Here is a 16,449-nt window from a genome sequence, read left to right on the forward strand (position 1 = left end):
TAAGCAGAAATATTTTTGTTGTTACGAAAGCTGTGTGTTTATTTGGAAATCCACAGAGCTATGTTGTTATTGTAAAAAAACATGTTTTCACATAGATTAAGCCTTTTTTTTTCACGCATACAGAGCAGAATTGTATTTTTTGTGTACCCTTTTAAATGCAATTCAGATTTTTTAAATAGTATTTTTTTCCGGAATTTTAATTGACTAACTGTCTTTAAAAAACAAAACAGTTTATGATTCATTCATAAACTCAGACAATATTTAATGCTTATCGGGAAATAATGAAAATCTCTCCATTACATTCACTTGAATGCTGAGATGAGACTACAAGTACCACAATGCATCGCGGCATTTTCGGCAGGAAGAAACATGGCTGCCTACTGTTCAGCGATGGTATCTTTATTTACGTTTCGTTTCTTTTCTGTTTTAAGACACGCTTTGGAAGAACGAGCTTCTGGCCGGGGCGACTTTGAGTAAAACTATTATTGAATTAGCTGTTTCGGTAAGGAACTGTTGTTTATTTAGCGGTTGTGACATTGACCGTCCACGGTTATCGACAGATTTTTTTTTGGTGTGTGTGTGATTTCCGCTGAGTTGTCAGTCCGCTCATCGGGCTCTGATTGCTTTCACCGTGTTTTTCTGCCACGAAAGATCAGCCGTGTAACTTGCGAGTCCCACGCATACAGGCCGAGTCCGAGTCGCAATGTTTAGCCCCGTGAAGTCCTCTTATTTCAGAGTCAGTCCAGCCATTGTCAACAGAGAACTGGGGAAGACCAAGATGAGATAGCAAGAGGGCACATCGGAGTGCGAACACACGATTTACTGCGAGGTTCAATTCCTGCAATACCACTGAGAGTGACACTGTAAAACAAGCACATAATCATGTTTGGGAATCTATTTGAGGAAGAGGAGGAGGAAGGCTACTCGTCCGTGTCCTCGAAGGGAAGAGCAGTGAAGGGGGTCGATGAGCCCCCTCCACCCCGGGGAAAGAGCAACCTGTGTGGCATCAAGAACCAGGGAGGGACCTGCTACCTCAACTCCCTGCTCCAGACCTTGCTGTTCACCCCGGAATTCAGAGGTGAGGTGAGGTGAGGTGATTACAGCACAGAGTACAGACACTTCATTTGACTGTTTGATACGTTTCAGAGGCTCTCTTCAGTTTGGGGCATGAAGAATTGGGGTGTCTGGACGACAAGGACAAACCAGAGGCAAAGGTAATTCTCTGCAAATGGACTTCATTTGTACTGCACATCTTTGCTTCAGCAGGCTCAAAGTACTTCACAATGTCAAACACATCTGCTCAGACACAAGTAAACACTAATGGTCACGGCTGTCATGCATTCAGGCTGTAGGGTTGCGTGTCCTACGCAAAGACAGAAGAAACGGACGACAAGACATGTCCAACAATCGAGCTGCGGCCGTCTAACTGACCCTATGCAGTGACTGAAAGAGACAAAGAAAGTTTCCACACTGTGGAATTTTCATTTAGGCCACAAGCGTGTCCTCAGATTAAGGAGTGGGCAAGAGTAGAATTACCTGGAAAAAAACTAGTCCATGTAGAAAATTCATAATCACAATCGAAGGAAGGTTCAGATCAAGAATGTTACTGCAAGTCGATGGTGAGGTCGACTGTACAACCTCAAACTATTTTGTTCCAATCATCAGTGAGAATTATGTGAGGTATTGAGAATTGATTTTTAAGTCTGCAATCAAGAGAAAGTGATATTTAATTTTTTTTGTATTAGTGCTTTTGTGTGAATGTCAGAGCGCGATCATTCTTACTTGTATTTGTACATGACCAAGTGAAATTCTTGCGCACTTTGTTCCCCTCGGGTTGGTGAGAGATGTTTTGCTGCCTTCTCCTGCTCAGGTCAGAGTGATCCCGCTGGAGCTACAGAGACTGTTTGCCCGTCTGCTGCTGACGGACCAGCAGAGCGCCTCCACTGCTGACCTCACCGACAGCTTCGGCTGGAACAGCAGCGAGGTCTGTGTCCATTATCTTTGACTGTGAGGAGAGGAAGGAGTGACTCAAGTTACACACCCCAGCCCAGTGTCTCTGTTGTCTTCCAGTAATATCGGCGAAGAAATGTGAACAAACCGCGTCACTAAATAGAAGTCAGGCCAGCAACCTGAGCGAAGTCTTGTTTGGTCTGGCGGCCGTTCAGCTGCATTCATACAAAATGAACATATGAAGCAAGAAAAAGAGACAGGCTTTTCCGTATGGCATGCAAGCCACATATTCCCTGTTGAAAAGTGTATACATCAAGAAGTGATGAAACCTGATGAGCGTCTCTAAAACCATCAACATGTGACGTGTAATTCAGGCTGCTGGAGGTGAGAGGCGCTACATACATAGCACACGTAGTTGTAAACAATTTGCAGTGTGTTAACAGTTTGAGTGTAACATCCTACACGTCGACTTACCTTTCACTGGCTTTTCTGAGCTGCGTCTGTCCATCTTCTACACAACTTCCTGACAGCCACTAGTCAATAACAAAGACAGACGGAGACAGCCAGTCACACACATTCACAGCAACGCTCCAAATTTTCAGCTGCCAGTTGAACCTCACATCCATGGCGTTGGTAAGGTCGAGAAAATCCACTTAAGCACAGTGAGAACATGTAAACTCCACACAGAAAGGCGTCCAAGCCTGGATTCTAACCACGTATGTTCATTCTGCTAGGAAAGAGTGCTAATCTCAGTCCTGCTCTTCTTCAAACTGGAAATAATTTTAGATTTAGATGTGTGTCACGTTGCATTTTTCAGCAAAAATTGAAGAAGTTGGAGGAAAATGGACGTAGTATTTTGAGATACGTCATGGAATATTATAGACAGTCTTTTTTTCTTATTAAATAGTAAGGTTTTTATCAGTGAGGTTTAACTGATCCAATCTATTAAATACAAGTTCACTATTATGGAGGATATAAGAATTAAGAGCAGGACTTTTTGAAAAGTGTAATTTATTGCTTGTTTCAAATATGTAATTTGTTATCTCCCCCGATTCATTTTCCTGTTTTACATTTCTTAAGGGGACAAATCAACATGATGTGCAGGAGCTGAACAGGATTCTCTTCAGTGCATTGGAGCACTCTCTTGTGGACACGAGTGGCAGTGCGTTTATCCACCGCCTCTACCATGGGACCATTGTCAACAGCATTGTCTGCAAAGACTGTGGGAATGTCAGCCAGAGACAGGTGTGTTTTATGCCTTTGGGTGTCCGGCTGTGGGGGTGTGAGTGGGTGAATAACGGTGTGAAGCGTTATAGGGACTCCTCAAGCGCTATAGAAATGACATCCAGGCTAATAAGGATAATAATACACTCAGTTCTCCGGGAAAATTTGTTTTCTTCTTCAGGAGGACTTTCTGGACCTGACAGTGTGTGTTTGTGGAGTTTTGAGCCTGGAAGAAGCTTTGTGGAACATGTTTGTGGAGGAAGAGCTGTTTGAAGGCAATAACCTTTACCGCTGTGCACAGTGTGACAGATTAGTCACTGCAGCCAAGGTCAGTGTCGGCCCATAGTCATAATACCATAATTAACATTTCAATGATTTATAGTGGGATTGAGCTTCTTGTCTTACTGATTATTTTGTGTTTCTTGATGTTTTTTTTTGTTTTTTACTTTCTCATCAGTCTGCCAAACTGAGGAAGCTGCCCCCATTCATGACCATGTCTTTGCTGAGATTCAGCTTTGACTTTGCCAAATTTGAGCGATACAAGGAGACGGGACGCTACACGTTCCCCCTCAATATCAACCTGCGACCCTTTTGTGAACTGGTACTCAATTTTCAGACACTGTTTTTGTGTGTGTTTATTTTAAAACTGTTTTTGTACTGATCTCATGAAGACCAACAACCTCCTGCTATAAGATGTTCAACGTTGTTGTTTTTCTCCTCAGACTGATGCGGAGGATTCAGATTACTCCTACGAGCTGTTCTCTGTGATTATCCATAAGGGTGGCTGCTATGGCGGCCATTACCACGTTTACATCAGGGACATTGACGAGCTCGGACAATGGGAGCCCCCGGTAAGAAACGAAGAGGAATCAAATTAATACGCAAGAACATTTATATTAACTTCCCTTTAGTCGTTCATTATTTTGCATATTATACAAGATGATATATGCCTTTGTGTAAGAAAGTGTGCATACACACAGGAGGACGATTGCAAACCTAAATCTCAGAAAAAAGCCAAGGAGGATGTGCAGGAGGTGTTTGAGCCAAAGCTACAGGAAGATGATCCATTGTCTATTCTTATGGCCATAATTTCCCAGGTACTGAAACGGCTGTTTTCTTTCTTTTTTTCTATTTGTACTTGTTTTTGTGTTGACAGTTTTCAAGCACTAAAATAATGAATGAATGCCCTGTTTTGACGTCCACTAGGAGTCCTCAAAGAGTGTCCTGTTGGACCAGCTGGGCCAGAGACTCATGGATAAAATTGGCTCGTCTTGGAGCAAAAAGTTCCGAAAACAACATGGCCCCATTGGCAAGGTATTATTGACGTGTCTTGAAATGAAGTGACCTTGTTCTAAATTTTCCTCACTTCCATCACTGTGATTCAGTTTTTTTTTCTTCCCCCCCATCCTGTAGTTCCTCCAGTCCCACAGTGATGTTTTTATGTTGGTCTCTAATGGCACTCGAGTGGCACTGAAGGTAAACCTGCCCAGCCAGGGGGCGGAGCCTTCTGGCTCCGCAGAGCCTCCAACTGCTTCAGGCTCGGGAGCTTCTGAACATCAACTCCAAGCGGACCAGAAACTTGAACCAGAGGTAATACCGCAGCAGTGTCGCCGTCTTCTTCACAGGAACAACCGAGTTTAAATAAACATCGCTGTAAAGCTCTTTGAAGTCGGCGCGATTCTCTGCTGGACATCTTGTGATCACTTTCCTGCTCCATTTCTCACGGTGTGTCTTCCTGCCTGTCAGCAGGGTAGCCACTGGTTCGACCTCAACGACTCGACTGTGACCTCCATCAGGGAGTCCGACATAGAGAAGCAGTTCCAGGGAAAAGAGAGCGCCTACATGCTGTTTTACAGAAAAACACAGCTGCACAGGCCTGCTGAAGGTAACGAATAACGTGTCTTCCAAGGATCATGTCTCCCATCATTACGCCTTCCACTGAATCCAAACTGGAGTGTATGTTGCATTATGAAATTAATAAAGGACAATTAATGATAATTGAGATTATTTTCAGTCTTCAACATTACCCTTATGTTATTGGCTAAGTTTTGCCTTTCCTTTATTTCATACCTTGTTAGTTTGCAGAATGATGCCGCACACTCAACCGCTCTTGTCAAAGTGAAGATGACATAATGAAAACATGAGAAAATGGCAAAATTATGCATAAATGACATTGGTTTTTTTTTTTTGTTGTTGTATTTTTTCCAGCTCGAAACAATCCCCAGTATAAAGTTCCCTCTCATCTAATTCAGATGGCCCAGGAAGAAAACATCAAACTGCAAGAGATGCGGTAAATCTAACAATGTTCTTATGGTGACGTTAGTACTGCATCACTACAGTCCCAATGGTGTTGAATCTGAAGAATGGTGCATGATCACTCTTTTTGACACAGCATTTATCTTGTGGCCACACTGGAGTATGACAATTGCTACGATATATATCCCGGGACACTTCAGTCAGTCTACAGCATCATACAGGACGTTGTGTAGTCGACATGTTGTAGTTCTCAAACCAATCAGGAAGGAGAAGAGAAGAAATATCCAACCCAAGTTTTACTAATCTTTGCACGGCAGCAACCCAACGACGGGTAGAAAAAAAGGAAATGTTGACAAAACAAAAAGTTTCACAAATTATTGATGTGCATAAACGTTGTTGGTGTTGCAGAGAGAAGTGTGAAGCCACTAATAACACGGTGGAGCTCTGCCTGCACTTGGCACCCAGCTACAGACTCGAAAATGGAGCCTTGCAACCAGTCAGTAAGGAGCCAAGTGACAACCCATCTCTCAGTTTCGACCGCAGGAAGACGGTGGGCGACCTGCGATTGGCGATTTATCAGGTATTGTGACTTTAGAACAACGGAAAGCAGATTGAACTCGTGAAAGTAGCTGAAATAATCAATTGTTTTGTCTGATCTTTAGATGCAGGAGCTGTGGGAAGGAGATATGGCTCTGACTGTGGCTAAGAGTCTTCCTGCTGGTTTACACCTCTACAACACACTAACAGGTTTGGGACATTTTTGCGAACACCCCTTTGGCATTAGGAATCCTTGATTTGTTCTAAATCTCAGTGTGCTTTGCTTTCAGATGACGGTATCTCCCTGAACAGTGCAGGAATCTACGCCAACACTGACCTGTTTGTCTGGAATGGCTCAGATGTGAGTCGGACTGTAATTTAAGTATTAATTTAAGGTTTAACACAAACTTGCTGAAACATCAGGTTTTTTTTTGTTGTTGTTTATTTTGCCATCCACTCAGGTGTGTGGTGCGACTGTCCTGACCGGAGCAGAGTGGGAGCCGGTCCTCCTCACCGTCGTGCGTCCCTATTTGGGCGAAGATGCCGAACAAGAGGTGGAGGATCAGGGAGAGTGTGAGGAGAGCAGAGGAGCCTTTGAGAACGGGGAGTCGGGTCTCAAGAAGGAGGCGAGAGGCTTCGCGGGCGGCGTGACCCTCGGGGAGGTGAAGGAGGCCCTGGGAGAACCGAAGGAGAGTCTGCTGTGCCAGGAGCACAAGGGGAGGGAGGCGGGGGCAGGAGAGGGAGGAGGGGCGAGCGGATGGCGAGTGTTCCCACCTGACGACATGCAGCGGACTCTGAAGGAGCTGTCGCTGAAAGATGGAGACGCACTGTTGGTGTTGGAGCCACAGTCGTTTGACAGCAGGTGGGTTTGGTACGGCGGACGATGTGTACGAAGGGATTCTGTGCAGGCGCTCGTTCCTATAACTGTCGTCTTCTCTGCTCAGCATGTTCACCCTAAACGGAGACGTTGTCACTGTGACGACGCCGTCGGACTGCCGCTGGCTACAGGTGGAGTTTTGCCCTTGTGTCAAAGGAGGAGAAGAACAAGAGGAGGAGAGGAAGAAAATCAAGGTTCCAGCCACTGGAAATATGGTTCGTAGTATGTGTTGCTAAATGTACTTTTTCTTTTTTGTTTTGTTTTAATTGGACTTTCAGCTTTTCAAACCTCCTCATAAGTGTGTTTCTGTGTGATGCTTCTGCTCTCCAGCTGCTGTGTGAGGTGAAGCAGAGAGCCGTGGAGGAGCTGCAGCTGCAGGAGCAACCGGCAGGCAAGATGAACATACAGCCAGGTCCGTCAACGTTTGGACTCTGACTCTGTACAAAAATCAAGATGTGTTTTAACTGCAGGCTCTCAGCTTTACTTTGAGGATATTTGCGTCCAAAGCAGGTGAATAGTGTCGAAAATAAAACTCACTTTTATCTGTGCCCCTCTCAACTTTTCAAGGATACATGTAATGAACCAGACCGTCAATGCAGCTCATAAAAAAAGTGGGTTAATCTAATTGAAGTATGTTAGCCAGCCGTTCCATATACTTTAACCTATTTATGGTCTCACACCTAACGGCTTAACGATTGAAGATTTCTGGTGCCGATGTTGGTTAAATCAGTGTTTTAATCAAACACAAGGCGGCTCAGGCCACTTTGATCATTTACCTGGGGACACTGGCGAGCATGCTGTCTTGACCGTGTGTTGGGTTTGAGCCAACAGAAGATGGGAGAGACATTATGAAAAACTGGCACCATCAACGTGAGATGTTCACAATCCTATGACTCACAAACATCTGACCTCATAGGTCACTCTCCACCTCCAGAAATCGATCTGAAATATCTAGAAAGCAGCAGGACTCTGGGTGAAGATGCCTTCCTTAAAGTTTAAGATATTCTACCGCCTGTTGGATCAAATATTTTTGTAGTACTTTTAAATACAGCAGAGGTTTCATTTGCTTTATGCATTTAAAAAAAATTAGCTGGGTTTTCTTTTTTTTCTGTCTTGCTGATCAGGTGCAGAGTTTTGTCTGAGGCAGGTTGACTGCACAGGGAAACTCCTTCCTCCAGGTACGATATCATTTCTTTCCAGGGGCTGTTTTTAATGGAGCAGATCACTTACAGCTGGAAGTCCCCCTATTTTTTATATGTATTTTTTAAAAATATTAAGATCCATTTTCCTTTACGCTGTCCCCTCATTAAATCTTTAATAGGTACTCCCCTTGCTTGTAATTTTTCTTCTTACGGTCCGTCTTTGAAGTTGCAGAATGCAGATATGAAACACTTTTGTGTTTTATCCTGTTTTATGTGACAGTTTGTGAGGAGTTGAGCGTTCGCGATGCTGGGGTGCGACTCATGACCACACTTACTCTCTGTCCGGGAAACAGCCCCAAGGCCTCACAGGTGTGTCTTTTTCATTTGAAGTCTTCAATTAAACCTTTTTTTTTTTTTTTTTTTTTTTCTTCTTCAACTTGCAGCTGCACCACTGAAAGTCACTCGGCCTGTAATTGCATCCTGCATTTAAAAACAAAGCGAGGTGTTGGGAGCATTAAAAGTGTTTGATAGAAGGTTTTTTCTTTTCTTTCTGCGCTTTGCAGCTTTTCTTGCACTTTACTGTGGGCACGGCTCCCTCTGCTGGCCTGGCGATGGACGTCGTCGTGGAGAAAACCTGTACCGTTAAAGAGGTTTGGGAAAAGAAAATATTGTTGTTAAAAAAAAAAAAGTTGAATATTATTGAAAAGTTAATTGTTTTCTCAATTCACAAAGCATATTATCTATCATCTGAAGTTCTTAAACTGTAGTTTTACTTTTAACTTTAATACTCACTCTAATAATGTTCAAATTTATTAAGTTATTATAATTTTAACAGTAATTATGATTATAGAAATCTGATAAATGATATTAGTTAAATTATTTAAAGAATATAACAAAAAAGTTTGAAATATCTGACTTGTATCTATTTCTAAATTATCACACAATTTGAATGAAATTATGGAGAAAATTAAATTTTCCGTTTTAATCAGATTTATATATATATATATATTTTTTTTTTAGCAGTGCCTCTTGTTATGGAAATCATTCATACTTGTTTACTTGTTTTTTGTTGTTTTGTTTTTTTTGCAGTGTCTGAAGGTAATGCTGGAAGCTCTTGGACTTGATGGTAAAGTAAACTTCAGCTTATGTGAAGTTAATATTGCTGTTGACCAACATCTTTTCCACTTTGCTAGAACTGTAATCAAACAAGCTACACATCTTCAGTTCATTGTGTTGCACTTTATTCTAACTTAAAAATCTGCTTGCAGGCTCCTGTTGGCACTTGAGGAAGCTCGATTGGTGCGAGGAGGTCGGAGAGCCTCTTATGGACGAGGTGATCATTGTGAACATTATCAGTCTTTAATTTCTAGAAGACCGCCCAGACAATACATGGCAACTCAAAGTGCTAGGGAAATGAGTGAGAAACATTTATTGTAAATAGTACATCTTCACATATTCAGAGCATTAAAATGAAACTGTCTGACACAATTCAGTCAAATTTCTCAAATATTAACATATGAAAACTAATAATTGAAACTATCCCTTTTATCTTATTTAGTCTGCGTTCTTTCACAAATCATTTAACACCACTCCCATATTGTGAACTCTGATTAATATTATTTAAAGTAAGAGTGTTTTGCAAATAAACCATAACACTAATGTGTGTTTAAAAAAAAAAAAAAAAAAAAAATCCTAAAAATCTTCATCACCTTGAGTGAAATGTCTTCAGTTATTATTGTTCCTATAAATACATGGCAGGTCCTTCTCTCATCACATCAAAAGATTAAGTTAATATTTGAAAAGGCCTCACCATGCACTGTTGTATTACATCCATGACACACTTGTGATGTTCCGGAGTTAAAAGTTTTAATGCGTTCTTTCATAATCCATATTGGACGAATGCGCTCTGCACATTGTATTAAATGAGTTAACCTTTGTGCTGCATGTGAATAACAGCCTCTTATTCTCAGGATGCTTCTCTGGCAGAGCTGAGGATCAGCAACGGAGAGACATTAGTCGTCACTGAGGGACATTTACCTCCAAAGGTACAAAGACTTTATATATATATATATATACCGTATATATATTATAATTAATGGCTTTACTTAATTGATTTTTTATCTCTGTCCGTCTCAGGGTTTTCTCACGTTGTCTGTGTGGCTGTATCAGGACCCAAAAACCATCAAAAGCACTTTTAAACACACTGACAACGGCCCTGCAGAGGAGCAGATGTCAGAGGCTTTGAGTGCAAACGAAGCACACAGTCAGTCACTTCTTGTTCTCTGGGGCGGAAACACATCGGAGCTCAGAAGCGTGGGGCAGGTAGAGATATCGGACGAGGCAACACTGGAGGATCTCAAGACTCAGGTAGAGTAATGACTTTAAACGTGTGGTCGATTTTCAGCTGTTACTCCTGATTGATTATTTAAAGTTGCTCCTTCTTGTTTTTTTAGGTATTGACGTTGCCGGCTCTTCAGGATGTGTGTCTGCCCATCACAGGCTTCATGCGTTTGTGGCAACTGGAAGGAAGCAGGCTCGCGCGAATCCTCAGAGGACAGCAGGCCACGCTGAGGTCGGGACCAATTCCCCTCACAGCTTTTATTCCTGTCAAGTGTTCATTGCAATGACGCGTGCATTGATCTCCCTTGCTGCTCTGCTGTAAAGTGTTTTTTAATTTATTTCTTTATTTTGCTCAGGAAGTTGAAGCTTACCAGTGGTGCAGATATTTGTGTGCAGCAGCTCCTGAAAGAGGAAGATCTCAGGTAATGATACATTTTTGTTGTTTGTGTGAGATGAAACCTGTGCAGCACCATAGTTTTTGAGTATGTTTTGTGCTTTATTCATCTGAATTAATTAAAATTCAACTAATTTTTTATTTTTTTTCCCAGTATATTCATTTGATGCTTATTTCCATTTGTTTCAAGACCAAAGGAAGTCCTCCTCAATATAAAGATGGGAGTGCCCGGGGAGAAGAGCTACTACCCTGCAGAGGAGATAGTTTGGGACGCGTCCCACGACTCTTCTCCTCGATCTCTGCGCTCATGTCTGGCTGCACATTACGGCCTCTCCCCGGATTCTCTGCTGCTGGCGAAACACCAACACGACAAATACACGTGGGAGGAAATCTCTAACTGGGTGAGTGCAGAGAAGAAGGTGGTCATCACAGAGAAATGTTGAGAGAAGTCACCGAGAGAAGATTTGACCTTCTCTCCTGAAATGTCAGCATTTTCACACGTTTTACTTCTTTCTCACAAAGGTTTTGATAAATACCATCTTTTATTGTCAGACCCAGCAGGTTTCCAAGAAGAAGAAGAAGAGAAAAGCTGAGTCTCTACTCGGAGCACCTTTTCACCTCAAAGACGGAGACATGATCGGCATCAAGGTGTGAATAAATACATCTTTGTTTAATGCTTATCGTCCTATACCGTCACTGCTGGAATTGTCACACATGCATTTAGAGACGCTGGCACCGATCAAAGCGAGGATGTTGAGGATTTCACCGGGTGTCGTCAAAAATAATCTGAGTTATCTTGTAATAAAGGAGACTGAAACACTCTCATTGCACATTTGACAATTCTACAGCCATAAAACCAAAATGTTGTATGTAATTAAAGCCATAAACGGGTTAATAATGACATTTCTTTCTTTCTTTATTTATTTATTTATTTTGCACTAGAACTACCGAAACTGATGTGGATGTTTTCCTTTCAGAACCTTTTGGTCGACAACAACAGGGACTTCATCACCCAGGAGGACGTACAGGGTCAACAGAGGCTCAGGGAGCAGGCCGAACAACGCAGGAAAGGGTGGGACCACTTTGCTATTCTCCTCATGCATTTTCTTTTTAAGTTCAAGACTATTTACTTACTTACTATTACATTTTTTGCTTTTTGTTGTCGTCATCACACGTTTGGGGGGGTGATGTCTTTGTGTCTTTGCTCACTTCCAGAGAGCAGCCTGCAGGTTGTGCTGCGTCACAGAAGAAGGCTGGACAAACCAAAAGCAGGAAAGAAGAGGTGGCGCTGTCAATCAACGTTGGAGTATTCAGATAGTATTCAGATATATTTTCTCCAGGGTCTTCAGATCGATCAGGACCACCTAACATAAAGCCTGTACACACAGGACACTGAAATCAGCATTGTGCCATTATTTTTTGTTGTCCTACTCTTTTGCAAACTGTCAATCTCCACAGATCTTTTGAACCCCATTATGATGATTTTTGTAACAACTGACTGTAATTTCCATTGATTCTCAGCCATAGAATCTTTTTCTTTCTTCAAACTTTAAAAATGGCTTCAGCCACAGATACCATTATTGTATCAAAACTACAGTTTTGGTTCATTTTCTGAGATGAACATGTAAGACACAGTCACTTTCCGAAAGATTGGTTTCTTCAGCATCTGAGCGTTTTATATTCTTATTTTATATTTTTAGCATTTTAGGCCTGCAGCAGTCTAATTGAAGTTTGAATTACCTGCATGGGCGCAGAGTATAAATCCAAACTATAGCCTCTCGTTTTTCTTAAATTGTGGCTCTTTAGGAACAAATTAAACTCCACCACCAAACACTAGATTACAGAATTACATTTATTAAGTTCTGTTTTTCTTAGACAAATGGTTTTACAGCAAGTGACCTCATTAGTAAAATAAAAACTTAAAAAAAAACATGTTTCTTCAGTTCAGCCGATTAAGGAGAGGAAAGATGGGCCTTAATGTGGAGAAGCCTCTGTGCTGCTCTGTCCTCCCTACCTCTCTTTCTACCTCTCTTTCTACCTCCTCTCCCTTTACTGCCACCCTGAACCATCACGGTAAACAAGTGACACACATTTAGTAATTTACCGGCAGGTTTTACATGATGGATAAACAAATAACCGCTTGTCCTTTACTGGACATACCTAACTGTTTTAAAGCAGGCTGTCTTTTTTTTTTTTTTCATGTATAAATATTTCATAATCAAATGGGCAAAAACATAACGGTTTTGTGTAACCTCATTATTTTTACTATTATTTCTTGATTCTGTGATACTGGGGATCCCTGAAATTTCAATAGGGAGCAGTTGATATCTTACTTGCATGCACTATAAGTGAACTTCAGGGAGTTAAAAATGTGTGTGTGTGTGTTTCCTTTCTGATAAATCTTATAAAGCATTACTGTGTGAATAAAGTATTTTTTAGAAGAGGATTTTGTTTTGTCACAAGACTTGTGCAGCTGCTTCATACACTAAAACGGCCTCACGAGTGCCATGAACCAATTTTCTTTTCTTGGAATTGTTAAACAAAAACAGATGCAGAAAGTTGTTTGATATACTTTGATAAGAGTGGGATTTCATGCTGTACTATGTGGTTTCAGTTGGTCACTGATTACATCTGCAGCATCTGCTGTATTGTAACAGTGGAAACCTGCTGGATTGTATTCACAGAAAATATTTTGCAAAAAATAAAGATGTACAGTAGGAAATACAGTATGTGATGTCATTTATCCACTTTGGCCTGATAATGAGATGCTGGTTTGGAGTTGTTTGTTTTGTCTGCATCCCTTCCAGGGTCCAAAAACATCTACATGTCTAAATTTACTGTTGATATGATCTGTGTGACTCTTTCTGTGTCTTTGTCCTGTGGTGACTGGTGACTTGTCTTCGTTCAGCCTGCCTGCACCCATGATTACACAAGTCATTGGATAAATGAGATGGATGTATGATTTATGAAATTAACCTGCCATGAGGATATATGATCAAGCAATTCCAGATAAGTCACTTCATTGCTTTGCTCTTTAGAAACGTCATGAGTTTTATCAATCTGGCCAATTTCAAACTCATCCAGGAAAAAGATTAATTCAAACTGGATGAATTGAGTCAAAGATGTAATTCGGCCTTCCCCAGTAGTCCTTGTTTCCCATATCCCCTCCTCCCTCTGTGAAATGAATTGCCTTTTCTCCAACAAAACAATGAACAATGAAGTACTTGCACATTCTCACAAATTCTGCATATGTTGCTTTGTTGTTCTGCACTTTGACATTGATTAATAACATACGAAATCATAAAATTATTAGTTATAAATTAATTGATAAGTGTAATTATTGTTATTAGCAACACTTTATATATACACTGTAGTTCCAGTTTTCCCACACAGGACGGATAATTCTTATTTTAATCACCTTTTTCCACACCGACCAATCAGCAGTGCTCACGGAGCGGGTGGAGCGTCAAATCAGATCGTCCCTCTGTGGGTCAAGCCCCGCCCCCTGTGGCAGTATTAATGGCTCTGCACGGGCTGCAGGATTCACTGCACAGAGCATCAAACTGTCCCACACTGACCGACCCGGACCAACAACATCTGCAACAATGGTTGAATCTTTCTGCGCCACGTGGAAGCTGGTGGACAGCCAGAACTTTGATGAATACATGAAGGCACTTGGTGAGCTCTGAGATATTTAATTTATTTATTTTACCATTAATTTATGGACTCATAGCTGCTGTCTGTCATTGTTTTGCATGTATGTTTGAAGTTAAAGCTTTTGCGAAAGACAAATAAGAATGAATTGTTGACCTAGTTAGATTCCAGTGTGGTGCATGACTAACGGGCAGGTTTGTTTGTTTGTTTGTTTGTTTGTTTGTTGTGCAGGTGTTGGCTTCGCCACAAGACAAGTGGGGAATGTCACCAAACCAACTGTGGTGATCAGCCAGGATGGAGACAAAGTGGTGGTGAAAACCCTGAGCACGTTCAAGAACAGCGAGCTCTCAGCCAAACTGGGAGAGGAGTTCGACGAGACCACTGTTGACGACCGTCACGTCAAGGTGAGCGGAGGGGGGAAATAAATAAACTGGGATGCTCTCAAGTGTTGAGTTTCAATTTCCAAATTCAATAAAAAAATTTTAACCTCCTGCAGTCAACTTTCACCATGGAGGGAGACAAATTTGTGCATACGCAGAAGTGGGATGGCAAAGAGACCAGATTTGTCCGAGAACTGAAGGATGGGAAGTTGGTGATGGTAAGACTGGATGGCTTCATATTTCATCACATCTCTCTGTTTAGCAGACTGCAGGCTCCTATAAGACACCTGAACTAACCTCGTCTGTGTAATTATGCAATAACTGTTGTTTATAACTGGTCTTTTCTGTTTTTCCTCTCGTCCTCCAGACATTAACCTTCGAGGGGGTCGAGGCGGTCCGCACATACGAGAAGGCCTAACTTCACCTTCAGCCTGAAAGAGCAAATCATCTCAACACTGCAAATTTGAAATATGATGTCATGTTCTACCTTTCTTTTTTTTTTAACAAGATAACATTTGTTCTGACTGCATGCGGTGTTTTGCACTTTTTTTTTGTAAGACCTTTTCTAAGAAATCCAGATGGTGAAGAGCTCAAAGTGCATGTGATGAAGGGGAAATAAAACTGTTGAACAAAAAAAACACTATATCATGCCTCAGTCGCTTCATTCCGTCTTCAGATCCAAACAGAGCCCTTCGCTTCGCTTGCCACTCTCTCTTTGCAACTTTGTGTTCGCAGTCCCGCATTTTTTTTTAAGATGTATCGGGCCGACCCGTGGGAACAGGGCCGTCCCTGTGACGGGTCAGTTCCAGGTGACAGCTGCAGGGTGGTGGCGCGGGCCAGAGCCGACCGTGCAGCAGCAGCCGCTGTGACCATTGAACTCGCGGGAGTGAATCTCCTCTAGTAACCTCCAGATGGTCTGAAGCTGGAGTGGAGGGGGTGGGGGATGTGAAGTCAGTCGCCTCGGGATAATCCGGTTTAGGTTGTGGTGTCATTACGTAGAGGCATCATTCGATGGCGAGGACCAACTGTGACTGGACACTGCTGCTGGCATGACGGGCGGATAATGATAAGAGGGTAGGTCATATCACCCCAAGTTAGTAGTTCAAAGACTTTAAATAGAGTGGAAATAAATCTTAGTCCAATTATTTATTTTGTGCAAACAAGAGTGTTTTCTAACCGCCGTAGGAGTTCCCTCATTTATCCTCCATGTTCACCACGTCTTCGGAAGCCGAGCTGAACCCTCCCATGGGCCCGGCGTGCTGTGTCCAGCTTACTGAACGCTGAGGCCACAAGTGGCCTTTCTTCTCATCTCTAATGCACTCACTGCCAAGTTTCTGGCCACTTCTGAATAGCTCGCGTCACAAAGACACTGTGGTAACTGGAGTGGAACTCATTTGGCGGTTGCCAGCTGAATTCATTTAAATTAAAATCTGTCTTTATGCTCCAGTTATAGTACACTAAAAAGTTGTCCTTCTCTCACACGTTCATTTGCATAAGTATTTAGGCTAAATAGATTTAACCCTTAATAGGCCATTCACTGAAATACGTCCACATTTACTAATCATAAATGAGGCTGTACATTAATGACGGCTACTGTCCCACACTACAATGTGTTAATTACAAAATAAGACACTAAATAGGCCTGTAACATGCAGTTTATTTCATGAGTAAAGTTGAGCAGATGCACAAACTGCA

The 16,449-nt window shown here is 41.9% G+C and overlaps 2 protein-coding genes across 2 annotated transcripts; both read left to right on the plus strand.

The window, feature by feature from the left end:
- Positions 1-355: 355 nt before the first annotated feature.
- Positions 356-13,439, plus strand: usp40 (ubiquitin specific peptidase 40). The gene is made up of 31 exons (XM_080480770.1): positions 356-1,078; positions 1,147-1,214; positions 1,871-1,984; positions 3,031-3,195; positions 3,356-3,502; positions 3,632-3,775; positions 3,897-4,025; positions 4,155-4,271; positions 4,381-4,488; positions 4,588-4,764; positions 4,924-5,059; positions 5,383-5,464; positions 5,839-6,010; positions 6,093-6,177; positions 6,258-6,328; positions 6,429-6,829; positions 6,912-7,059; positions 7,175-7,256; positions 7,969-8,022; positions 8,267-8,355; positions 8,550-8,636; positions 9,076-9,112; positions 9,255-9,319; positions 9,957-10,031; positions 10,123-10,353; positions 10,440-10,558; positions 10,683-10,748; positions 10,911-11,121; positions 11,273-11,368; positions 11,698-11,792; positions 11,936-13,439. The coding sequence occupies exons 1-31, from the start codon at positions 883-885 to the stop codon at positions 12,036-12,038; spliced, it is 3,870 nt and encodes a 1,289-aa protein (XP_080336896.1). The 5' UTR covers positions 356-882; the 3' UTR covers positions 12,039-13,439.
- A 799-nt stretch (positions 13,440-14,238) lies between these two features.
- Positions 14,239-15,381, plus strand: fabp7a (fatty acid binding protein 7, brain, a). Its single transcript, XM_080480798.1, has 4 exons — positions 14,239-14,398; positions 14,606-14,778; positions 14,871-14,972; positions 15,122-15,381. The coding sequence occupies exons 1-4, from the start codon at positions 14,326-14,328 to the stop codon at positions 15,170-15,172; spliced, it is 399 nt and encodes a 132-aa protein (XP_080336924.1). The 5' UTR covers positions 14,239-14,325; the 3' UTR covers positions 15,173-15,381.
- The last annotated feature ends 1,068 nt before the right edge of the window (positions 15,382-16,449 follow it).

This window comes from Lipophrys pholis (genome assembly GCF_963383615.2).
Source record: "Lipophrys pholis genome assembly, chromosome: 14".
NCBI classification, from domain to species: Eukaryota; Metazoa; Chordata; class Actinopteri; order Blenniiformes; family Blenniidae; genus Lipophrys; species Lipophrys pholis.